The sequence below is a fragment of the Bos indicus x Bos taurus genome, chromosome 23 (assembly GCF_003369695.1).
Source record: "Bos indicus x Bos taurus breed Angus x Brahman F1 hybrid chromosome 23, Bos_hybrid_MaternalHap_v2.0, whole genome shotgun sequence".
NCBI lineage: Eukaryota > Metazoa > Chordata > Mammalia > Artiodactyla > Bovidae > Bos > Bos indicus x Bos taurus.
The window spans coordinates 21702982-21719488 of NC_040098.1; the positions used below are offsets into that span (position 1 = coordinate 21702982).

The 16507-nt window shown below is 33.6% G+C and overlaps 1 protein-coding gene across 1 annotated transcript in view; it reads left to right on the top strand.

The window, feature by feature from the left end:
* Positions 1 to 16507, top strand: part of CD2AP (CD2 associated protein) — an 86244-nt gene that overhangs the window by 49221 nt on the left and 20516 nt on the right. The window contains exons 4-11 of the mRNA XM_027525399.1: positions 1674 to 1774; positions 3015 to 3132; positions 6082 to 6272; positions 8932 to 9010; positions 9406 to 9500; positions 9897 to 10001; positions 11380 to 11416; positions 12507 to 12569. Coding sequence (XP_027381200.1) covers positions 1674 to 1774; positions 3015 to 3132; positions 6082 to 6272; positions 8932 to 9010; positions 9406 to 9500; positions 9897 to 10001; positions 11380 to 11416; positions 12507 to 12569 — 789 coding nt within the window. The remainder of the gene's footprint in view (positions 1 to 1673; positions 1775 to 3014; positions 3133 to 6081; positions 6273 to 8931; positions 9011 to 9405; positions 9501 to 9896; positions 10002 to 11379; positions 11417 to 12506; positions 12570 to 16507) is intronic.

Below are 16507 nucleotides of genomic sequence, written 5' to 3' on the forward strand. Positions count from 1 at the left end.
ACCCAAGTCATCAAATAAAGTGTCATTAAGCTCTTCTTTATGTAGGACATATCATTCACATAAAAATTGGAGAGTATGGCATTGCAGTTAGAATTGCAGCCTTTGAAAGACCCATAAAGATAAGCAGGTCCATGGTATTTTCAGAGAATAAGGATCCAACGTGACTAGGGTACATGAGTTATGGTAAAGCACTCTAATCTGTGAAGAAAGCAGCCTGATACAGTGGGAAGGAGTTCCTGTTTCTCCTTGATAAAATATGTCTTAGCAAGTTTTTATGCTCTTTTGTGTGGGAAGTATTTATGAAGGACTTGGAGTAATATTGGTACATAAAAATTTGTCACTGCCTTTGTTGTTACACTTCTTTATTTGCTTGCTTATTAATAGCTTTACTTATAAAATACTGATTTAAAGAAATACTTTATCATTAATTTCTCTGTAGTTCTAAAAAGCTGTATGGAGGTTACTTACGTTAAGAAAATACTAGTTAAAAAAATCGACTGAATGCTACACATCCTTTTATTGACAGTTTTACTCTTTAATTTCTTTTCTTTTGTGCTTAGCAAAGGTTCTGATACATTTTAGAAATTCAGTAAATATTTATTGACCAGTATGTATGGGTAGACATTGTATGTGCCATTTGAAATGTGAAGAATCTCCAAATTGCTTAACTTGTGTTGCCAACTAATAGAAAAGTTCATTATAGGCAGTCATTCTAACTGAAGAGTAAGCTGTATAAAAATACAGAATCATACAAAAAAAATTTTCTTTTTTAAATAAATGACTCACATTTTGTGGCAATGGTAGGGGCTATTTAGATATTTTTATCCAATGTGGATTTTCCTTTTAAAAATGAGAAGTTCCTTTGCAAATAATTTTGCATACTATCTTGGAAAAAAAACTGGAGAATTATGCTAGTGTGAAAGACAAGACAAAAACAAAGCTTTTGATTAAAATATCACTAGGTTGTTTGAAGTTAATTGACATATGCTTAGGGGCAGAGGAGCTAATTAATACTCTTTATTAACTTTAAATTATTTAAAAAGATACTGATATTCATTAAAAAGAATCAAGTTACATCTTTTGAAGTCCTACATTATATAATCATTACTTTTCTGAATAAATGAAGCTTGTTTAAAACGCTACAGTGAAATTATTTTTGTCTTCACTTGTGTTTTTGTCAGAAAAATTATTAAATAAGATAAAATACATTTTAGATTTGTGCATTGTATCTTTTTTTTTTAAACACAGATACTCTTGACTTAGTGCCTTAAAATATTCCTAGATTTTGATCAAGAAGCAGTCTGAAAATCACTGGTTCGAAGGACGTGTCTGTGATAAATTTGTTATGCCAATAGTGTCTAAAGTCTGTGTTTCTAGTTCCCAAATTGGCAGTGGAAATTTTACTTTTGTATAATCAGTTGGATCTGATTTCATTTCTGAGAGCTACCTTATTTGCAGTTGGCTTGAATTCATTTTAGGAGAAGGAAGCACTTCTAGGATGGGGAGCCAGGTGGAAAGCCAGATGGCACAGATAACGGTGCTGTTGAGAATGTGTCCATGTTCGGTTTTCATTCATACACACAAATCCTGTGACAGTAAACACAGTGTGTAAATAAAGCTGCTACTGTTTGTTTTAAAGGTCTTTCTTAATTTTTTTATGTGACTTCCTTTAGAGACCAAGAAGCGTCAGTGTAAAGTTCTCTTTGAATACATTCCACAAAATGAGGATGAACTGGAGCTTAAAGTGGGAGATATTATTGATATTAGTGAAGAGGTAAGGAAAACACATGTTAGAGATAAAGCAGCAAGCAATTAGAATTAATGCTCTGGGTATTAGAAAAATGCTTTGTAAGAATACTAATTTTTAAAATTTATTTTGCCAGTTTTTTTTTTTTAAGATACAGATTTTAAAGTGGATCTTTAATGACCTAAAGGAAGGTTGTTTAATTGTAGAAATAAAGCTTTATTCATCCTTGCTATGCCTAATATTTGTGTACCGAATTTGTATCTTTGACTTTAAAAATAAAATAAGCTCTTTTTTTTTAAGCTAAAATTGATGTAATCTAAGTAGCTGAGCATATAAACCTTTCTTTGATTCTGAATTCACTTTAGACACAAGCCATAAAAACAGAAGGATTTTTACCTTTTGCACAGCAGAGATGTTTGCAAGCAGAATGTAAAAGCTTTGTTTTGTTTGAATTATCACATTCAAATATTAACCCCAAAACACTTTGCCTCATTTTAATATCTTAGAATAAGATTTTAAAATATTTCAAAAATAGTTTTTCATATATCTACTTTTATCATTAAAGGAATATCAAAGTGTTATTTAGCAGCTAAAGATGCCATTTTCAGAGTGTATATTTTGATATCAAGTATTGCCACCGCAGCTGATTTTGTTTGATAACGTGTAATTTATCGCTAGTTTTTGTTAAATTCCAATGTGTTTATAAAAGGCAGTTCTGGTTTATTGCTACCAGGTGGCAATAATAACAGTGCTCATCAAGCTCATATTATGCCTGACGCACCATTCTGAGTGTTTCAAACTTATTATTTCATTTAAGTTTCTGAACAACCTAAGGAGATAGGAATTTTTATCCCCATTTTACGAATGAGATGGACTCACACAAGATAAGGGACTGGCTTACCTCCTGTTGCTGCAGGACACAGCATTCCAAATTTTGTGGCAGAGAACACTGTTTTGTTAGGTTTGTTAGTTATGTGTGTCCAGAATTCAGATTGGATGGCATGTTTCTGTTCTGTGATTTATTAATAAGATTTCATTGTGGAAGGGTTGCAGAGTGCTATTGATTAATCCGTGTATGAGTAATTGAATCCACATAGATTTAATCTACTTAAAAATTTTTTTCCCCTTTGTTTTTTCTTATAGATTTAAAGGGATTATTTTGCACCACTAACTTTGTGCCTGTTCATTTCTGTAGCTCAATTTTTCTGTGGGGGAAGTGAAAACTTAAGAGAAACTATTATTATTTTTGAGTTGTGAACTCTTTCAGGTAGAAGAAGGCTGGTGGAGTGGAACCCTGAACAACAAGTTGGGACTGTTTCCCTCCAATTTTGTGAAAGAATTAGAGGTAACAGATGATGACACTCATGAAGCCCAGGAAGATTCAGGTAGACTATTTTAAAAATTTGAATAGATTTAAACAAATTTTGTATATGACTAGTGTTCATTTTGTATATTTTTAGTCTCTCGTCTTTTTGAACTATGAGCTTTAGTTTATCTACTTTTAAAAAAAGCAATTTATGACAAGGACTTAAAGTGAAAATGTTAGTCGCTCAGTTGTGTCTGATTCTTTGCAACCCCATGGACTGTACCTGCCAGGCTCCTCTGTCCATGGGGTTCTCCAGGCAAAAGTGGATAGCTATTCCCTTCTAGGTAATTTACTATTTTTCCTTCTGATGTCTGCTTCAACCCAAAGTAAACTTATACTACCCTTATTATGAAACGATACTGCTTACGTTACCTGATTTCTTCCCACTGAAGGTCTACTTATATACAGTTGTGATCAGAGTTTGCAAACGGCCTGACTACTTCTGAAATATTAGGAGTTTAAAAGACTCTTCCTCTGATCTTCTGTATCACTTAATAGAGTTTGTTTTCCATGTGCAGCCAGAATGTAATTTAATTATTTTGTGACCTTGTCATTTAGAGACCATTCAAAAGTATAATCAAAAAAGCTTTATCCCCAAACTTGGAATTGCATCTGTGAACTGCTGAGGGATTTAGGAGAGATTTTTTTTTTTTTAAGAGATATTAAATTCATAAGTGGTGGCATAGGGATAAGTAGATATTTTTCTTTATAGAAAAGTATGTAGTGAAAATGTTCAGGAATTCACACTTGTACATTCGTGTTATTTGGCAGTTTTATAATGGTTACATAGATTCATAAAAATGAGGTATAGACATACAACCTTAAGGTTGTTGATATTGCTTTTTTATTTCAAAGACAGTGTAGAGTCAAGATACGAAGACTATTGTTTTAGTCCATTAGAGCTGCTGTAACAAAATACCACAATCTAGGTAGCATTCAAAACAACAGAGATTTATTTTTCACAGTTCTGGAAACTGGGAAGTCCAAGATGGAGGCTCCTTTCTGGTGCATAGTTGCTGACTTCTCACTTTGTCCTCACAAGTTGGAAGAGGCAGGGGAGCTGTCTGGAGCCTCTTTGTAAGGCACTAATCGAATTCGTGAGGGCTCTGCCCTCATGACCTAATCACCTCTCTGAAGGCCCACCTCTTCACGTGGGGAGCTAGGATTTCAACATAGGAATGTTGGAGGGACAGTTACTACTTAGCACCCTGTCCCCTGAATTACTTCAGGCACATATTGGTATTAAGTGTCATAGATATTGTATCTATTGATGTTTATTTTTAATGTTAGAATTTAGTGTGAAAAAAAAAAAAAAGAATTTAGTGTGAATTAAAGTGTGTAGTGAAATAGTCTTTATGATGCCATATAAACTGAGCCCTTAAAATATTGTATGAAATTCAAAGTCCATAAGGGATCAGTAGCAAAAGAAAATCGAATTTAAATTTGGATGTAGTTCATTACTTCATAATTATAATACTTTGGGCATTTCCTTGCACTATTCAGCCTTATTTGAATTTTAGTAACCTTGCAGAATCATATCTGTTAAAAATGTACTTCCTTGCTTGCTTAACCCCTTTACAATAACAGTGCATTCTAAATGTGGAGCTTTGTGATTATGGGGTGGGAAGTCAGTGGTTGAAGTACACTGTAATTTCCCTTTTTTTAAAACTCGAATTTTCAGGCAGAAAGATTTTGCATATTGATGTAAGTACCAAGAAGTGAGCACTTTATAGGATCTTTAGAACTTTACTGAAGACATGATGTCCTTTGAGTTTTAATTTAAGCATTTGGTATCTTACACATTGGGTCTTAGAGAATGAAATATAACATCTTCTGTGTTAACTGATGTTTTGACAGTCTTCTTCAGTCAGTAAAATAGCATCTATTTCAGGTAACTGTTACAGGAATTACCAACTGTACATTATAAAATATGTTTTTTTGTTTTGTTTGTAGTATTGGAATGCCATATCCACTGCATTTATTTTACATAGCTGCTGCTTACACTCCTTCTTTTAATAGATAGAATGAAGTGTATGGGATGTGTTGTGGTTTGACCAGTTAAACTCTGGCTATTACTGCTAAGAAGATAATTCTGACTCTAGACAGTAGGTAGACAGTATTACCTGAGCTTTTATGAATAATTTATTTTCATGCCCTCTGTTTTCATTGAAGAACTGTGGAATAAAAGGTATAAGAAAGCCCCTTTTTATATTTTTTAATAGGAACATGGTAAATTTATAATCTATTCTATTACTTAGTGGTTTCTATATAAAAACCTCAAGATTAATATCTTTTTAGTAGTCAATTTCAGGAAAAGCTTTGCTTTTCTAGGGAAGTGTTATATTTCAGTTTTTATAATAAAGTGACTGCCCTTTCATTTTGTCGAATATTCTTAGCCTTTGTTGTTTAGAGTGTCCTTTTGCCTTGCCTGTAAAACTGTCTTTTCATGTACTTTCACCCCTGTGAGAAATATGAGCAGTGGTATATGGGTTTGATGGCATTTCCCATGGATCCAGTGTATTCCCAAATCTGAAATTTAAAAATGGAAGTGAGTAAAGGGAAATTCTAAATATAAACATTATTATTTAACTAAGTCAGCATTGATGTATTTGTTCGTTCAGTACATTGAATGCTCACTGAGCATATCGTGCACGTTTACCGTTTGTGTCTTGTGTCATCTTTGTAAAGGAGCTGTAAATTTTGACGTACTCTTCTTAAGAAACTGATATACTGTGATTTCCTGCATTTCTGATTGGCCTTTTATGAATTAGAAATACCTAAAATTGTTCTTAAATATAGGAAAAAAAAATCAGTATAAAGTGCTTAGGATAGTTTTACTACTCAGCAATTTTATTTTTATTCTACCATTTTTTTATTAGGAGGTATAGGATATAAATCCTGTGGAAGTGGAATGTCAAGGCTTTTGTGATTTTAGGTGTCATTCTTTAACAACCAGTTATCCTTTCAGAAACTGCTCTGACTGGGCCTACCTCACCTTTACCCTTCTCTCTGGGGAACGGGACTGAAACTGCACCTGGATCAGTTACCCAGCCAAAGAAAATCCGAGGAATTGGATTTGGAGATATTTTTAAAGAAGGCTCTGTGAAACTGAGAACAAGAACATCCAGTAGTGAAACAGAGGAGAAAAAACCAGAGAAGGTAGTAGTGATGTGCTTTCCTTAGATTAACCCCCTTCATTCTCTCATTAAGCAGTTTTAAAAATGTCACAATTAGTTTGCAATTCTGCTTCCTTTTTTTTTTTGAGATTGCTGGTGATAGGTTATGAATGAGAAACTGTGAGAAACTTTTTAAGCTTAAGTGACTTCCTTTAATGTTTACATTTGATTCTTATAAAATTGGATGGGGGGTAAATTTAACACAAATTTTTCTTAGTGGAAATTTTTAAGTTTTTAGTTATTATAATGTAAAAATATAAAAGCAAATACATTTTTGTTTTCCTTTTAAAGCTAAAATTATGTTTTGCCTTTCAGTTTGAAGTAGCCCTTAAATGGGCCATTTTAAAATGAATTCACAGTGAGATATTAAGTTAAGTTAGGCCTTGCTTAATTTTTCTCTGGATTGTTTTTTTTTTTTTTGGATTGTTAATAGTGGTGAAATCTACTAATCATTAGCCCTAGATGTATGGAGAACTTTATTTTTTACTAGCATTTCACTGGCATTGTGAAATAAAGAGAATGTACCATCTAATAAGAGATTTTAAAATAAATCATTAAATTTTTACTTTGGGGGGGAAATAGCTACAGTCTTTAGGATGTTTACTTCAGGTCTTGTTTCTGGTGTTAACACCTTGAAGATTAGTTTGAGTACTTAACTTCAGGAGGCTTGTCCCTTGACTTTTAAAGTATTGTTTCCCTTCTGGTTCTCCTTTGTTGTGTCTTCTTTAACTCATAATATTTGAAAATGTTTTAGTGTTTACTTGTCTTTTTTAGTTACATTTCACTATTAAGACTGTTTTGGTTGGTGAAATATATTCTGAAGTTTTCTCCTAAAATGGTTAGTTTCAACTTTTTTTTTTCCTTCCTTTCCCAGCCTGTTACATATTTTCCTATATAATAATAAGTTAGGTTCGGGAAAGAGAGCTTACACTTTCTCCTCTGCCCTCTCCTAGCTGTGTGACTGTCTGACATTAGGATTATGGGCCTAATTCATTCTTGGTTTTAAAGGTACAGATTAGAATTCTTTTTGGGATGGTGCTATATAGTCCTGTAACAGCTAGGAATGTCTAGAAGCACTGTCTGTATTATGAGGGATATTAGGCTAGATGATCTGGGGTCCCTTTTTAACTCTAAAGCTTATGGTTATGTTGAATAACTTTATCTGATTGTTGATTACACTGGTAATCTTTTCTTTGCCATTTTTTTTTTAAATTTCTGGCTATGCTAGGATGATTATTGATTGATTATTGATTACACTGGTAATCTTCTTTGCCTTTTTTTTTTTAAATTTCTGGCTATGCTAGGATGATTATTGATTGATTATTGATTACACTGGTAATCTTTTCTTTGCCATTTTTTAAAAATTTCTGGCTATGCTAGGTCTTCATTGATGTGTGGGCTTTTTGCTACTGGGGGTGAACAGGGGCTGCTCTCTAGTTGTGGTGCACAGGCTTCTCGTTGTAGTGGCTTCTCTTGTTGCAGAGCACAGGCTTGAGGAGCGCAGGCTTCAGAAGTTAGAACACGTGGGCTCAGTCGTTGTGGTGCACGGGCTTAGTTGCTCCATGGCATGTGGGATCTTCCCGGACCAGGGATTGAACCCGTATCCCCTGCATTGGCAGGCGAATTCTTCAACAGTGAACCACCAAGGAAGCCCCTCCTTTGCCATTGATAATGTTCAGTAAAGAGTTGTTGTAAGTGAGGGTATTCTCAGGATTACCATGTAAGATGGCCTTCCAAGACTTGATTTGATCACTGACCTAGGAATTGATAAAGTAGGGAGCGCATGTGTGTTTGTAGGCAACACCAGATTGGAAGATATAATGGAGAAAAGTTAGGAGAAATTAAAGTTGAGTATTTTAAAAGATAAATAGAATGTACAATGATATTACCAGTTAGCAGTATGCTCAGATTTTTAACTAATGAAATCTAAGGTCAAATGTAGTGTTACTTCTGAGGAGAGAACTTAAGGAAACACTAAGACATGATGAAAGGCTTACTGTAGTTGATTACAATGGAAAATTGTCCACTAGACTATATAGTTACAAGGGTTGTAACATTACCTAAATGTTTTCATTCTGATAGCAGCATTGAAGTAAGTATAAAGACTTTCTTTTCTTTTCTGATGGTTAGGAAGTTCAGTTCTGTCGTTTAAGAGCCCTCCTTCTGGAGTTGAATTTTGAAGGTTCAAATCTGGGCTGCACTGCTAAATTATTTTTATTGTAGTCAAGTTATTTAACTGCTTTCTAACTTATAAAAAGGGTGACTGATAGTGCCTACTTTATTCTGATTGTTCTGAGGATTAAATTGCAAGGCGTGTAAAGTGCTTATTAGCTTAGAGATTGGTACATGGTACATTTTCAAATGCTGTTTTTATTTGTTTTGGAGGTTCTAAAATCATAGCATTTTGGGTATCAGAGTATGTTTGTTATCCTTAAGACAGCATTTTAAAACTAGAAGTTCTAGACTATCATTTAAATAGCTTTTCAGATATTTATCATTTTCATGGAAGAGTTTTCAGTTATATTACTAATCTGGCTATAAGTACTGTTAGGGAAAGCTAGATAATTGTTAATGGAAATTTTGTTTAACCTTATTAGCTTTGTTATAACTTAAAGTAGACGATACTGTCCTTTCTATTCTAGCCTTTAATCACACCGTCACTAGGATCCAAAACTCAGAGTGTGGAGATAACAAAAACAGACACTGAAGGTAAACTTAAAGGTAAGTTTTTTAATGAAATGTTCATGTTGAGTGAAGCATGCTCAAATATATTATTAGATTTGTTGAAGACACTTGTTACATTGTACTACTTCATCAGAGTATTAAATCCTCCTAGATGTGAACATCATGAGGTCAGAGATTTTTGGAGGTTTTATTCATTGATATATCCAGTACAGTTAGAACTGTGCGTGGAACAGGTAGGCACATAGTAACTGTTTGAATGAATGATTAATGAAACTTGTTATTTAATTCAGCATGAAGTAAATTGGCTAAAATTATTGAAACCATCTCTAAAAGCTTCTAGTATTCATTTCTTAAGACAAAATGGAGGCTTAATAAGTATTTGTTGAAAGAAGTAATTTATATGTAAACTTTATTTACGTTTTTCATTTTAGCTAAGGAATACTGTAGAACGCTATTTGCCTATGAAGGTACTAATGAAGATGAACTGACTTTTAAAGAGGGGGAGATAATACAGTTGATAAGTAAGGTAAGACACTTCGCAAGTTTTTCAGTGAGTAACTTAATGTATTCATAGAAATATTTTTTCAGTAGTCTTGCATTCACACTAGAAGGTAAACTGTGAAAGACCTGGGACTTTGTCATATTTATTGTTGTGACCTGAGAACCTGGCATATAGTAAGTGAGCAGAAAGGTTTTTTTTAAGCAAATGTTTATTGTCTATTGTTATAACTGATGTATTGGAAATTATTTTTACCCTCATATTGTGGGGAAATATATTTTTTTAGTAGGATCTCAAAGTCTGCTTTAGGTCTTTATTTTTTCTTTATAAAAATAATGGAATTCAGTGTTTTCTTATTTTGTTGCTAACTTTTTTTCTTATTTAGACATAACCATTATTTTTATTCTTCATTTTGCGGTTTAGGAGACTGGAGAAACTGGCTGGTGGAAGGGTGAACTGAATGGTAAAGAAGGAGTATTTCCAGACAATTTTGCTGTTCAGATAAATGAACTGGATAAGGACTTTCCTGTAAGCTTTTCTTTTTTAGTGATGATGATAAGTTAAAAAACCTTTTACCAGTGTTTCTTAAAAAAACAAGTTTTTACATAGTTACTGAGTAGTTTTCCAGGAATTTCAGATTTATATAATCAGGTAAAAATTATTTGAATTATGGTGAAACAAAACAGTGTATCACTTCTGTGTTTTGTTCCTGTTTTTCTTTTCCTTTGACTAAAAATTAACTTAGACTTTATTACTTTATTATGATTAAAAGAAAAAAGACTGGCTGTACTATTCAGACAAGTTAGCACTTGACTGTAAGTCATTATATTTAATTTTGTGGAAAATTTTTATTTTAAGGTACTGTTGGTTACTGTTACTCTGTCACTGCATTTCTGGGACAGTGAGAAGGCTTTATTTAGCCTCCTTACAGGATTTAATGTATTGATCTCACTTCTCACAATGAATAATGTGAGACTGAGTCAATGATCTTTTAGTTTTATACAGTTTGATCCCTCTTTTTCGCCTATGGAGGGATTAATGAATTTTTAAACAAGAGGAAAAGATTTACACAGAGAGCTGGCAAACCCCAGCAAGGCAGTAAGCCATATTTAATTTAAGCCAGTGCAGAAATCTCTAACCTTTGCAGTCTTTTATTTAAAGTAAATTACAAAAGGATAATGTATGAAACCTTACACTGTCTGAGATTCTTCCTTTGCTAAATTTCATTCATTATTAATTCAACAGGCTTCAGGTGTGCTTTATTTTTACACACTTTATACTCTTGTTAATGAGCTCATTTTCTTTTTTTGGCTTTTATTAGATGTTCATGGAGTATTGATTATCAGTTATTTTTAATTTGCAAAAACCAAATTCACAAACTTAGAAATGTGTTTCAAGTTTTTTAAGGCAAAAATGAATGAATGCTTCTAAACCCAAGAGAATTTTAATAAATTAAAAAATAGACCTTTGCCTTTTTGTTCTTTTTGAGTCCTGAATAATCAAAAGTGAAAGCTCTCTGTATTTATTAGGTATTCCTCTTCTTTTAAAATAAAGTATCTTTCTTTCCCTGCCAGGTAAAGAGAGGTAAAATGGTGCATAGGAATCTTAAAATAGGAGAGATAAAGAAGAATGTTTCTGCTCATCATTAAGCTTTTTTAAATTCATCTAAGTCCGTGATAATTTTTGAAATATTTGAATTTTGATCAAAGAGGCATTTGTTCTAATAGGATAAATTTTTTGTCTGTAATCTTTTGTGGAGTTGCTTGAATCTTACCATTTTATAATTTCTAGCAGGGATGGGGTAAGGAGAGGTATTTATGTAACTTAGATTATTTATGATCAGAATTTAACTATAAATATTTAATATGTAAGTGTTTTACTGTTTTCACAATTATTATTTTAATAGAAACCAAAGAAACCACCACCACCTGCTAAGGGTCCAAGTAAGTAAGAAACAGATTATTCAGTTTTGTTTTTTATAGTTTTAAGTTCTAAAATGATGAAATTGGGTCTTCTGTAAATCATTTATTTTTGGTAGCAAAAATTAAATGCTATGACACTATATATAATTTTTTAAAATCTATGAAAATTGAGTGTTCATGTGTATTAATATGTCAGTATTTTTTAAAAGTATAAACCATATAAAATTGGGATTTTGAAAATAATTTGGATATTTTATGACATTTTGAGTTAAGAAAATTGACTAAGCTTAAATCTTAAATATTTACCTAGCTGATAAGTTTTCAGATGCAATCCATTTTTCAGTGTCACAAACAAGTACTGATTTATTTATATATTCTTCAAAGAGTGTGATAATGCTTAAGCAATCTGGAAGAGTTTTGTTTTTCCTTTTTAAACAGTTGCATAAATGATGAGTACCTAGAAGTGTTTTCCAGAGTTAATGTTTTATAATCTGACTCTACTTTTTTAAATTCTAACCCATAATTTCTGATTTTTAAGATGTGCAGTCCAGTTTTTTTTCCTTGAAAGATTTGCTTTTTTTTTGAGTAACACAAGTCCTTCCCTCCTCCATAATTTCAGCTTTGTGTTTGCTAACCTTATCTCAGAGCAAGGATACCTTAAAGGTAATTTTCGATAGAAGCTGGCATTGGAGAGTTTTTAACCACTAGTCATACTGGGCTTTTAAAATTAATTAAAATTAAATAAAATGTAAAAGTTAATTCCATAGTTGCAGTAGCAGCATTTCAGGTCTCAGTCAGTGGTCAGTATTGGACCATACAAAAACAGAGTATTTCCATCAGTACAGGAAGTTCTCCTGAGCAGTGGTGTTGCAGAGGATGTGAACACCTTCCCTTGATAGAGTAGGAGCTCAGCCATAGTGCTGTCCCTTACTCAAGGGGACAGTGGCAGGTTCAGGGTCAGATACAGAGTGATTGCAGTGTACTGCTCATTCTGGTAAACCGTGTTTTCATCTTACATTATTTTTTTAACTTTTGCTTTTAGTAGTATAATTATCTTTGTGCTCTAAAACTTATCTTTTTTTTAAAGTATTAACTTTATTCCCCCTTTTAGTTTCAAAGCCTGAGCTGGTAGGTACCGAGAAGAAGTATTTCCCCACAAAGCATGAGGAAAAAGGTGAGGTAATTTCTTCCAGTATCAGAAAAATAATTATTATTTATCAGTGTAGAGAAAAATGTGTCTCCACATTGAGTCACTGACACTGATTTTTAACAAGTGTTCATTATGTATTATGAAATTCTTGGAGTTTTCTGGAAGGAGTTTGTGCAGATCAATAGGAAATTAAGATTTTACTCAAACTGATACCAATTTACATTCATGAGAAAGTTATACCATCACTTCAGTAAGGATATAGCATTTAATCAGTTATTTCTAATAATGTGTGAGAAAACCAAATATTAAACAGTTATACTTATTATTTTCATAGTGTCCCAGTTGAAATATATTAAAAATTTTTTTCTTAGGTATAAGAGTGAGGTCTTAGCTAAAACATGGAAGTGATTTATTATGTATTGTTTGATTTTCACTGTGTATATTTATCATGTAAACTTGGAAAGGTATTCCAAAATATGTATTTTGTTTGAAAACGTCACATGTTTTGTTACTGTTAATACCTGCTTCTTGTACACAAGATCTGCAGTGGTGTATCTAGCAGAGTAGGTTATAGACACTTGCAAAGACTTGTCACTGTTGCAGAATACTTTGTATCTACTGCCAGTGTTGATTCTCCTTCCTGTTCTTGTCTCTTGCTTAAAGTGTTAATGTATTCTCTTAATGATTTCTCTTATTTCAGTCCCTAGTCTGGCTTCTATTTCACATTGTTACCAGATTAATTTTTTAAAGTTTTTTTTTTTTTTTTTTTAATTTATTTAGAAGTTTCAGAACCACAGCAGAGTTGAGCAGAAAGCACAGAGTTCCCGCATCCTCCCTGCCCTAGGCATGCACGGCCTTCCCCTCCATCAGTGCACCCCACAGTGGTTCACTTGTTACAGGCAGTGCACCTCCACTCACAGCATCGGCCAAAGTCCATGGTTTACACTGGGGGGTCACCTCTGGCATTGGACAGCTTATGAGTTTGGACAAATGTATAACTGTGCTGTCAGACAGAATAGTCTCTTACCTCTCGAAAATTCCTGTGTTCTGTGCTTTTCGTCCCTCCCTTCCTCCAACCCCTGAGGCTGCCCATCTGTTAATTTTCTCCCTAGTTTTGTGGTTTTCAAAATGTCATATAGTTGGACTCATACACTACATAGCTTTTTCACATTGTCTTCACTTTGTAATATTCATTTAGGGTTTATCGATGTCCTTTCATGGCTTAATAGCTCAATTCTTTTCAGTGTTGATTAATATTCCAGTGTCTGGATGTACCACAGTTTATCCATTCACCTACTGAAGTTGGTTTCAGGTTTTGGCAGTTATGAACAATGCTGCTTTAAAACTTGTGCCATCTTTTTGTGTGTCCATAAGTTTTCAGTTCACCTGGGTAAATACCATGGGGTGTAATTGCTTGTTCATATGGTAAGAGCATGTTTAGTTTTGTAAGAAATTGTTAAATTGTCTTTCGTGGCGTCTGCACCATTTTGCATTCCCACCAACAATGAATGAGAGTTCCTGTTGCTCCACATCCTGGTCTGTATTTAGTGTTGTTAGGAAATGATCCCAGATGACATTTTTGGTATTATCTTCTACTTTATTCACTAAATGTAGCAACCACACTCTTGACTCTGAATGTCATACACCTTCATAGCTTTATCTCTTTCTCACGGTCTGGGCTTACCATGGAAAGTTTTTATATCCTCAACTCTCCTCCTCCTTTTTTTACATTTGAGATTTTTAAATTTAGATGCAAAGATATTTCTTGATTAGTCTTGTGATATACCTATTGTTAGGTCCACATCTTGGATCAGTTTATTTTGGTACTTGGTTATAATATCTGTCCTACATGAAAAACTCACCATACAAAGTTATATAGAATCATATATACACACACACACACACACACACACACACATACATACACATGTAAGAAGTTTGTTACTAAATTATTTTCATTATTTTATTTCTTTTGTAGTCCCCTTTATCAAGTAGGTAAGGGTTTTGTTAAAATAAGTTAGTGACTTTCTATATTTCCTGAAATCAATCAGTTGATCTTATAAACAAAATGGGAGGTAACACATTTTTATTACTTTTATTTTTTCAAAATCCTTTTCATGAGGAAGTGACAGGGACTGAATTTGCCCTCTTGAGTTAGACGACTAGGAAGCTGCGTAAAATACATTTAACGGTGGTTTCAGACATTGGACAACAGGTAACATAGGGCTGTTATCACTGAGAGAAGTTATCACTGAAACCAATGAGGCAAACCCTAAAGTTACCCCCAGCTTATTATCTAGAAGCAGTTTTCAGGCAGCAGAAAGAAAATGGATTTACTTATGTGTGAATGGAGTCCCTGAGGAAATGAGAGAGAGAAGGGACAGGAAAAAAAAATGTGAAGAAATAATGGTTGAAAAATCTTTAGATTTGAAAGAAACTTGAAGCCCACAAATCCAAGCTGCTCAGTGAACTCCAAGCAGAAAAAACAGAAAGGATATCACCTCAAGACACATCATAATAAGTTCTGTGAAAAGCAGTGATAAAGAGAAAAACCTAAGGCCTGAAAGAAAATAACTGACAACCTTGAATTCTCTACCTAGCAAAATTACTTTTCAGGCAGTGGAGGCAAAATTAAAACTTGGAGATAAAATCTGAGAGAATACTTTGCCAGTAGACCTGTATGTACCACACAGGGACGGTTTAAAGAGGTTCTTTTTGGCAGAAGGAAAATGATCCTGTGTTGTCATTTGGATGTACACAGAGTAATGAAGAATGCCAGAAGTGGTAATTATGTAAATGAATAAAAAAGACCTTTTCCCCCCTTATCCCTAAATGTTACCAAAACCACCAAAACTCTTCTTTGAAAAAATTTTCAAGCTTACTATGAAGTGTTGATTTCAAAGTTTAGGTGTACAAATGTAAGAAATTTTTAAATAAGTGAAATAAGACAATTACAACAAGGAAAGCAATTCTTAATATTTTGAAAATGTTCTCCTCAACCTGGTATGACTTTAATCTGGTGCAAGAAATAAGAAGAATGTCAGTGCTTTGCCTATTAACTAGCATTCAGGGAGAGCCAATATCAGTTCAGAGGGTCTGACTATTATTATAGACATGGATTACATTATTTCTTTAAAAAAATAAACATAAGTTTATCTCTCTTTCTTGTTCCAGAGTCAACAGAGCTTTTTCAAACCATAGCTAGGCTAGGTCCACTTGGAGGAACCTTAGCCTTCTGACAGGAGATACAATGTATTCTTCCAGTGTGTGTTTCTTACTTTTATCTCTCTCTTGATCCCCATTTCACAGAGCATGTCCTTTGAAAAACCCTGCCTTATTGATAAGGATAAAAGTGGAGCTACTAGAAAACATGAAACAGATCACCATCTTACCTTTGACTCTTAGGTGACTCCCCAATATTTCATGGGGCACTTTCCCATATCATAAGAATGGAGCTTAAATCCTCCCTGTCCAAGACTCCGCACGGGTTGTCTCAGACCTGCTTTGCAGCATCATTCTCACTGTTTTCTCAGAGGTGCTGTGCTCATCATACGTGTTGTCCCTCAGGATAGTAATGATCCCAACACTTAGGAGCACATGCTTTTCTCCTGCTTTGGGGGAAGACTTTCCTGGACATACCTTTCAGTAGCCTGCTTCATTCTTACCTGAGTAGGAAAAAGTTACTCAAATTCATTACTCAGCAAGGAAATGTAATTTTATTTAAACCAAAGTAAGATTCTCACCAACATGAGTGAATTTTTTTACAATAGACTTAGCAACAGCAGCACCAATACTAAATGTTGGTGAGGATCCAGATTATCAAAACCCTAATACATTGTAGGTGGGAATGTAAGTCGTTGTGTCTACCCTTGAGAACTAAAGTTGACCCTGTTGCCCAGCACTTTTATTTCTAATTATATACTCACAGGAAATGTGTGTTCCATATGTACACCAAAAGACTC